The sequence below is a fragment of the Corvus brachyrhynchos genome, unplaced genomic scaffold (assembly GCF_000691975.1).
Source record: "Corvus brachyrhynchos isolate BGI_N302 unplaced genomic scaffold, ASM69197v1 scaffold5, whole genome shotgun sequence".
Taxonomy (NCBI): domain Eukaryota; kingdom Metazoa; phylum Chordata; class Aves; order Passeriformes; family Corvidae; genus Corvus; species Corvus brachyrhynchos.
In genome coordinates, this window is record NW_008238321.1 from 5,410,318 (window position 1) to 5,419,317 (window position 9,000).

The 9,000-nt window shown below is 54.6% G+C and overlaps 3 protein-coding genes across 4 annotated transcripts in view; 1 reads left to right on the plus strand and 2 right to left on the minus strand.

The window, feature by feature from the left end:
- The window catches only part of LOC103615528 (tuberin), a 24,323-nt gene that overhangs the window by 11,098 nt on the left and 4,225 nt on the right, over positions 1 to 9,000 (minus strand). The window lies entirely within an intron of this gene.
- On the plus strand, positions 7 to 4,571 carry NTHL1 (nth like DNA glycosylase 1). Its single transcript, XM_008633409.2, has 5 exons — positions 7 to 119; positions 1,572 to 1,742; positions 2,097 to 2,256; positions 3,376 to 3,481; positions 4,105 to 4,571. The coding sequence occupies exons 1-5, from the start codon at positions 45 to 47 to the stop codon at positions 4,226 to 4,228; spliced, it is 636 nt and encodes a 211-aa protein (XP_008631631.1). The 5' UTR covers positions 7 to 44; the 3' UTR covers positions 4,229 to 4,571.
- SLC9A3R2 (SLC9A3 regulator 2) overlaps positions 5,363 to 9,000 on the minus strand; it is a 30,790-nt gene continuing 27,152 nt past the window's right edge. For both annotated transcript variants that reach the window (XM_017734009.1, XM_008633588.2), the window contains exon 7: positions 5,363 to 7,930. In XM_017734009.1, the coding sequence (XP_017589498.1) occupies positions 7,772 to 7,930 (159 nt within the window). In that variant the 3' untranslated portion in view covers positions 5,363 to 7,771. The remainder of the gene's footprint in view (positions 7,931 to 9,000) is intronic.

Genomic DNA, 9,000 nt, shown 5'->3' on the forward strand with positions numbered 1-9,000 from the left:
GGGAGCCGCGGGACTGGCGGGAGCAGCTGGAGCGCATCCGGGAGATGAGGAGGAGCAGGGATGCTCCCGTGGATGAGATGGGAGTGCAAAAGTGCTACGACAGCGGTGCACCTCCGCAGGTAACAGCATTCCCACAGGGAACAGCATTCCCACAGGGAACAGCATCCTGCTGCCAGCTCCGGCAGGCACAGGAAAACACAGCCTCCCTCATCCTCATGCTGCCCCTGGATCTGTCCCACTTGGGATGTTTCCAGGACAGAAACTGGATCAGGACTCTGGGCCAGGATTGGTCCCAGAGGATGTAATGAATGTGAGGGGCAGTGCTGCCTTATGGAGCAGGCTGACAGGGCATGAAGCCACATTCCTTTTTTCCTTAAAAATCTCTGTAGAAGTCCGAGGAAAGTACCCAGCAAGATGACTGTGGAATGCAGAGGAATGTGGGGATCACCCGCGGGCAGGCTCAGAGAAGCAGTGGGAGCCTCTGCAGTGGGAATGTGGAGGTCATCCAGAGGCAGGCTCGGAGGAGCAGCAGGACCTGCTGGGCTCTGAGGGAGGGGTCTGGAGGACACAGCTGGACAGCCTGAGCACATGGAACGCTGTCCTTGCTGCTGGCATCAAGCCCTGGGCTTGGATCCCTGGGGAGAAGGATGAGCTCTAACCCCGGCCTCAGGGAACGTCACGTGCTCTCAGCCACGTGGGTTGGCAGCTGTGGGGCCAGGGGTCCATGGTGCACCACATGGAAATAGCTTCTCTTCCCTAGGGAAGCGAGGTTGTTGCTTCCAAGAAAAAATGGATGTTGTAACTCTCAGCTCCTCACACCATTTCCTTGTACCCTGAGATTATCCTGTTTCCACGCACTCAGGGATTTTTCCTGGTGCACCTGTGGTTTTGTAAACTTTGTAGGAGAGCTGGAGGCAGGATTGTGTCCCATGTTATCCCGGGTCATTTTGGGTTAGTTGCATCATCCTCCTCACTCTGGTAGGACAAAATCACGTCTGAGGAGAAAGAATTGGGAAATAGGAGGTGATGGCCTGGCTAAACCCTGCATGGCAGCAGCAAAGGAATTTCTGGGATTTGTCCTTCTTCTCCCAGTCTCTGTCATCAGAGATTCAGATTTAGTTCTGTGAGGAGCTCACTGGAGCCAGACACCCAGTTCCTACTGAAGCCTAGTGAGAAAGGGTTGGGATTTTCAAAAGCTGCTTAGGGCAGAAGTTGCATGAAAAATCATTGGGCATTTGTACTTGTGCATCCTGTGGGGTCTCCTGAGAATTCCATCCTCAGGAAAAGTTTTGTCCAGCCATTTGTGGGTCAGGACTGGCGTCTTTGGAGTGAGATCCCAGCAGACAGAGCTGCTCCCTGCCCTCTCACAGATACTGACAGCTGAGCTTGAAGGTGTTTCTTTTCTCCCTTTATTGTGTGGTGGAATTAAAAGGTTATGGATTATTCCTGTTGCAGCCTTCCATTCTCTTGGAGGTGGATCTGGCTGAAGGGTGGGAGCACACCCTGCACTGAGGGTGGTGCTGGAGGTGCCAGATCCTCCCTGGGTGTCTCAGTGTCCCCTTTGTCCCCAGGTCATGCGCTACCAGGTGCTGCTGGCCCTGATGCTGTCCAGCCAGACCAAGGACCAGGTGACAAGTGCTGCCATGCTGCGCCTGCGCCAGCACGGTCTCACCGTGGACACCGTGCTGCAGATGGATGATGAGACCCTGGGACAGATCATTTATCCCGTGGGATTCTGGAGGGTGAGTGCAGGATCGCCACGTGGACGCAGAGGAACCCCCTGTGCCCTTCCTGTGGGGAGCTTTCCCCTGGCATCAGGCTAAAAGCTGAATTTTACACCAATTTTGGTATTTGGTATTGCCAGTAAGATGAGATTCTTGGCTGCAGGGCCTGGAGTGTGCAGGGAGGTTGGAGCTCCCAGCTCTCAGCATTTTGACTTCAAGGAGAAGTCAAGGCTCTGTCTCCCCTCCACAGCTCCCATGTGTGGCCTCACCTGTCACACACACTGAGCAGTGGTTGGTGTTCTGGGCTGTTGGTCTGTTTTCCCTGTATTGGAGGGCAGCTTGGATTGTGTGCCTTTGCCCTTGGTTTTCCAGAACAAGGTGAAGTACATAAAGCAGACCACAGCCATCCTGAAGCAGAAGTATGGGGGTGACATCCCGAGCACCGTGGAGGAGCTGGTGCAGCTGCCAGGAGTTGGGCCCAAAATGGCCCATTTGGCCATGCACATTGCCTGGGACAGCGTGGCTGGCATAGGTGAGTTGGACTGGGTTTTTCCCATCCCTCTCCTAGATCCTGCCTGATACATTCCCCAGGCAGAGGGGGAGCATTGCAGCCCCAGCCCCAGGTGCCTGGTAACATCCCTTTAGGTCAGTTATCTGCAGAGTATTTGGGTAGGGGAACGATGTGACCCTCAGCCACTCACTCAGTGAGTTGTAGGATTTAAGCAGCTGCTGTTTCTCCCCAAATTTGATAGCAGAAATTCCCAAGAGAAGTCACTGCCTGGGGAGCTGGTGCCAGATGGGGCTGGGCCATCACGTGCAGGTTGCAGCCTGGGGCCCCTGGGGATGGATTAGTATTTGAGAAGGATTTGCTGCTTGATGGAAGAGCGCTGGGAAAGCCAGGGTGAGTGAGTGGGTGGGAGCTGGATTCTGCAGCCCCTCCACTGCCCATCAGCTGGACAGGCCGTGGCCCTTGCACTACATCAAACCCTTGGGATCTGTTGTTCTCCTGCTGTGGGGAAGTCCAGCGGCAGCCAAACCAGCCAAGTGTTTTCCAAATAATTGTGTGCTCGGTTTTGATTTGGGAGGCAAGGCTTAGTCTTCCTGTTTACAGCAATTTCCTGAGTTTTGCCTAATTAGCCGTAGAGACAGGTTTATCACTGCTGATCTAACAATAATACACTTTGCATTCAGAGCTTTTGAGCTCAAAGCACATTATAAACACGCTTTAAGCCTCCCAAGCCCTCTCTGCTGGTGGGTATTATGAAATGTGTTTTCCATGTGGGCAAAGGAAGGGGCAGAGATCACAATTTGCGTAACTTCAGGGAGGATGAGAATGTAAAGCAGGAACTGGGGCCAGGCTGCCCCATGCCTGCTCCACGGAGCAGGGGAACCTTGGGAGAGGCTGCCTCAGACTGTGTGAGCCTGGGGGGAGACACCCACCCCAAATGCTTTTGGCTCCAGGCCTGGGAAGAAAACGTTTGTTCTTGGAGTGAGCCTTCCCTGCCCTTCGCTCCCGTTCCACCTGGCTGCTCCTGCTGCCCGCAGGGGAAGCCCTGCCCTGGGCCTGGTGGCTGTCACAGGCAGCTTTTGGCTGTGCTCTCTCCGTTCAGGTGTGCCTGCCCCACCTAAACTCTGGGCTCTCCCTCCCCAGCTGTGGACACCCATGTGCACAGGATCTCAAACAGGCTCAAGTGGGTGAAGAAGGAGACCAAGCACCCTGAGGAGACTCGGGTGGCACTGGAGGACTGGCTGCCCAGGTGAGCTCTGAGCCCCTGCTGTCTGCAGGAGCCATGTCTGCACTAAGTCCTGCTCGGAGCAGTTTCAGGGACTGTGTTTTGGCTCCCTCCTCTTTACAGGGTTGCAGTAGCTGCAGGTGTTTCCCCACTGCCAGAGCTACAGCAGCAGCATCTCACCTGCGTGCCAGTTCTGTTGCTGCCAGATGGATCAATCACCACTAGTAGAGCTCTTGATCCCTGATTTTTGCCTTACCAAGTTTACCATGACCCAAGCCAGGTGCTTTTCCACACAGGGCCTTGCTGAGCCCAGCAGCAGCATCAGCCCAGGGCTGGATCCTGGCCTTCATTGGTGATTAATTTTCAGTATCAAACACCAGCTGACACGTACACAGGGACATCTCCACATCTGGCACATGCCTGAGCGCAAGCATTGCTCCCCACCCAGCTCAGCAGGATCAGGAAAGGTTGGGAGAGCTGTTCCTAGCAGGGGTCAGGAAGGGTTAGGAGGCTGGGGAGGCTTCACCTCCAGGGGAAGCCAGGAGGAACAGGCAGAAGGGGAAAGGGATCCCATTAACACCACAGGCTGTTCCTCACCCCTTCCAAGCAGCTGCATGGCAACACTGAAGTTTCTCCTCTTACTGCAGGGACCTCTGGAAGGAGATAAACTGGCTCCTGGTGGGCTTTGGGCAGCAGACCTGCTTGCCTGTGAACCCTCGCTGCAGCCAGTGCCTCAACCAAGACATTTGCCCAGCTGCCAAGAGACACTGAGGGATCATCCAGCCTTTGGAGAGCCACAAAGTTGCTTGGGCTGAGCCCTGGTAAAGCTAGGCCTGGCACAGGGCTGGCAGTGTGACTGCAGGGGACAGGAGCCTGCTGCAGCAGCTCGAGGGAACAGCCACTGGCAATGGCTCAGCTCTCCAGAGGAAAAAGGGGCTTTGAGAGGCAGCAGTCCTGCTGGGACAGAGCTGAAGGCTCCAGCCTGGGTGAATGGCTGAGCACGTCCCAGCTGTGCCATGCTGAGTCACTGGAGAGAAAAGCTTTGTCCTCAGGGACTTGCTGCTGCTTGTAAATACTCATTTAATAAAGGTGGTGAGGGTTTTTTTGCACCCACGAGGTTTGCTGGCATTTGTGTGACACTGGGTGAGGGGAGGAGAATGTGGGTGACCTCAGCAAGGCTGAGACCATGGCAACCAGCCCTGCCCTGCCAGCTCAGAGTGGGCAGCACACACCTGCTCAGCCCTGACAGGGGCTCTGCCACCACGAGGTGTGCTGCCAACAGGACAAGAGCTGTGCCAGGGGACATCCAGGGTGGACAGCAGGAAGAATTTCTTCATGGAAGAGGTGGTTAAACACTGGAAGGGGCTGCCCAGGGAGGTTTGGAGTCCCCATCCCTGGAGGTGTCTAGGGAAGGCCTGGACGTGGCACTCAGTGCTCTGGGCTGGGGACAAGGTGGGAATGGGGCACAAGTTGAACTCCATGATCCTGGAGAGCTTTTCCAACCTTGGTGATCCTGGGATTCTGAGGTACAGCTGAAGCCTTCCCAAGCCAGGAGCAGAGGGAATCACTGCCTGGACAAGTGACCTCTGGGTCCTGGCAGCAGAAGAGCAGGGGGTGATGCAGAGCAGGGCCAGGAGACGAGCCAGTACCACTCTGTGCCACAAGGGTTACAGCAGCCACGGGAGCCAGGCTGTGTCCCCAGGAGCTGACAGAGGGACACCACCACCCCTGTGTTTTGTTCTTCAAAGAAAGGGCAGTGCTGACTTCATTGTGGAGCTTCAAAGGCATAATTTCAGCTCCTCTTTAAAGAGGAGAGGGAGGAAGCAAAGTTTACAATGTGCTAAAGGGCTGCAATTCCGCTCTGGGCTCCCTGAGCAGCTGAGGAAGGAGCAGATAAGTGCTGGGTACATGGCAAACCAAGTTTATTACTGACAATACAGTGTACATGGTGGGTTTGCAATGCTGCTGACAGCCTTAGACTTTATTGATTTTTCTTTTCCAAGTTAAATGTACAGGAATGGAATAATTACTACTGAGCTACAAGATGTCAGGAATGCAGTAATGCTTCAACCGGGAGCAGTTTCCATGGACTAAGAGATTAAGATTTTCAATTTTATCAGTACGGATTTGCACACCTGATTTCTTTTGATCTACATTCAAAACTACACAAGGTTTTTTTCTTCCCCCCCTCAACTACAGCAGTCTTGGATGAGAAATGGGGTGTTTACACCAGGTCTGTGCTCTCTGACGTGCATCAGAGTGTCCTGGGAACGCTCTGCCCCGCGCAGCCCGGGCGCTGCCGGGGTTTGGCAACGCGGGCACAGGAAGCAACGTGCACACCATGGAAAAGAGGAGCTCCTTCCAAACATTACCCAGAGAGAGAAGATAGTATTTTGGGGGCCAAAAGGAGAGCAGGTCATTTGAAGTGGGATGGGGAAGAGGTGTCTTGTTAATGGCAGAGCCCCAAGCGGAGGCAACCTCTCCACATCCCCCATCATCCCACTGCCTGTCTCATCACCCACAGCCGAACACCTGCACTAGTTCCTCTCCAAAGTCATTATTTTCAACCTGTTCAGCCCATCAACAATCCTAAAAGATAACTTTCACAAAGAGAACTCATCTCCTTCACCCCTGAGGCTCTCCACACTCTCCTGCCAGCAGCAAAGGGTCACAGGCACCAGCTGCTCCCCAGGGAAGCCAACCAGCCCATGCTGAGCCCCAGCCCGCTGCTGAGGAGAGCAGAGAATGGTATAAGGCACCTTTTCGCTCCATAATTTGGAAATGCCTTAGGAAATCCGTGCAGAGCCACTCCCACATCTGTAGCACACTGACCACCCAAGGGTTTTTAATCACAGAAGGACTGGAGTGAGGCAGGGCACAGCCACAGCTCTGTGTTCACACTTCATCCACGGCCAGGTGTTCGCTGCCATTTGCTTTCAGCTGGGAAAAGTGGCTTTGTAGTCCCAGTCCCTTCCCACAGCGGGGCTGGGATTGCTGCTGGAGTGTGGGAGGGAGTGGGACAGCCCCAGCCCCTGCCCTGGTAACTGCAGCTCTGCTACCTGTGAGCACTGCAGCTCCGCTGAGTCACCTTCACTCACACAGCCAAAGGCAACAATAAAGAGCTTAAATGGACTTAATCTGTAACACTTTAAAGATTCATTCACTTCGAATGCTGAGAGTGGGGGTTTGAAGGAGACCACAGGAAGCCAGAGGTACTGCCCACTCCATCACACCAGTGCCTGCTCCATCTCCAGCCCCACGGACACCCCACGGCTTCGGAGGATGTCCTTCCAATGGCAAGGCACTCCCAGGCTGGGGACACCAAATCCCAGCCCAGGTGGGACCTGGACCAGCCCCACTCCCCAGTGCCAAGCCTGCAGTCAGAGCTGCATCCCTGTGTTCCCTCCTGGAAGCAGAGGTTGGGTCATCCCCACTTCAAGGTCTGTCCAAAGAGTTGTTGTGGCATCTCGTGGTTCTCATCTTTGTGCTCCGTGGGGCAGGACCGGCCCTGCTCCCTCCTTCCCCTGCCACATCCACGGCTGCAGATGGGGAGGGCTGTGGCCTTTGGGTTTGGGGTTTGCTTTTAAACCCCACCCTCTCCACTCTGCAGAGCTGTCGGGGGGTGAAAAATGGGCCTTTACTGTCGGGCAGGAGCTGCTGGTGGGGGGGAGGTTCCTAAACTAACTGGAAACACATGGGACTTCATTAAAAAAAAAACCAAAACCAACAAAACAAACGTTTTTGCTTCAATAGCAAAGCGATTTCCAGCCACAGTCCATTTTCCCATGGTGGGAGTAGCTAATGCTGGGCATGGGGAGCTGGGGAGGGGGTCCATGGCACCCCCACCCTGTGGGCACCCACCATGAGCCGTTTCCACAGGGGCACAGAGCATCCCACGGGGCTCAGTCTGGGACACCCACAAAGCCCAAACACCCCACATAAAAAGTAAAAAAGAAGTAACAGAAGCCTAAACGATGCAGTTAAGAAACAAGAGTTAAAATTCTTCCAGTCCTTTCTCATGGGAACAGGGGACGGTGGACAGCTGGAGCCAGGCTCAAGAGCAAGCAAGAAAAGGAGCTTTGGTCACATTTGTCTTATGAGAATCGCTGGTGAGTAACAATAATAATAATAATAATAATAACAATAATAATAAAAAATAAAAATAAAAAGGACTTTAAAATACGCCTTGTAAAAGCAACCAGTGAAGAGCAGAGCACAAAGCATCTCACGTGGACACCGAAGGACAGGGCGTAGGCACCTCAGAAATGTCCAAGCTGGGGCGGGAGGAGAGGGGACGGCAGCCACCAGCAGGGCTCAGAAATTGCTGAAAATCTCCCGTTTCTTGTTCCAGTCCATCTGCGGCGCTCGCTTCTTCACACGCTTGGCCCTCACCTTCTCCTTGGCCTCAGCAGCCGTCGGGCTCAGGCTCAGCCCACTCTCCTCAAAAGGGTCCTTCTTGTCCGTGTCTCCATCCTGTGCGGAGAAAGGACAAGAGCTGTCACCCCCTGCAGCATTCCCACACCACTGCAGCGTCCCACAGCCTTCCATGGAATCACTGAGGTTGGAAAACTCCCCAGGATCATCAAGTCCAAGCTGTGTCTGATGCCCACCTTGTCCCCAGCCCAGAGCACTGAGTGCTACATCCAGGCATTCCTTTGGGAACTCCACCACCTCCCTGGGCACTTCCAATGCTTAACAACCCATTCCATGAAGAATTTCCTCCAGGCTGCACAATAAGCAGATGTGCAGGGATGGGTTTTGTAGCAGCAGAAGGTCAAAGCCCCTTCCCTGTGCCATGCCCATGGTTTCACTGGCAGCAGCACCCGTGTGGCCATGGAGCTCATTACAACACTGCATTTTGTGGGGGTGTTTCACCTGCCTGAAGAATGTGTGACTGCACAGCTGCAAGTGGAAAAGCAGGAACACAGAAGGTGCTGCCCAGCTGCACTCATGTCAGGTGTGGGTAAACACACAGAATGGAGGTCTTTGGTTTTAGAGAAACCTTTCAGAGCTTTCCTGCTGGCACTGCTGCCCCACCAGGCATGCCCAGCACCAAAACAGAGTGCACAAACCCTGCTGATAACCACGGGCAGGGCCCTCCACCAGTGCCATGAGATAACAGCAGCAGCCTTGCTGGGCTGAACGAAGCCAAACTGAGCCCAGGAAACCCCTCACACCCCCGGGGACTTTGGCTTCTTGCCAGGACAGCAACCCCTGAACAGCCCCAAGGTGACTCCATGGGAAGCACCACTGTGCTCCAGCACTGGGGCACAGCCCATGGTTCCAACTTCTCCACCCCAGGGACTCTGACTTCTTGAGCAGTGACCCCTGAAGCAGCCCAAAGGTGACTCAGGGGGAGAACCCACTGTGCTCCCCACCAGGACACTGCCTGGTTTTCCCAGGGCAGCAGCCATGGGATCAGGACATGCATTATTCACTGCTCACGGGCAAATGCAGGCAGCAGATTGCAGGCGCTTGGCCACAGCTCGGACACAGGTGGTGCCCGAGAGGCTTCAGGACTGTGGGTGCTCACAGAGGCACCA

Bases quoted from the DNA above. Each gene is read 5' to 3' on its own strand.
- NTHL1 (XM_008633409.2), top strand. From the start codon at position 45: ATGAGGAGGAGCAGGGATGCTCCCGTGGATGAGATGGGAGTGCAAAAG. The intron at 120-1,571 runs GTAACAGCATTC...CTTTGTCCCCAG, and splicing joins ACAGCGGTGCACCTCCGCAG to GTCATGCGCTACCAGGTGCT. The intron at 2,257-3,375 runs GTGAGTTGGACT...CTCCCTCCCCAG, and splicing joins GGACAGCGTGGCTGGCATAG to CTGTGGACACCCATGTGCAC.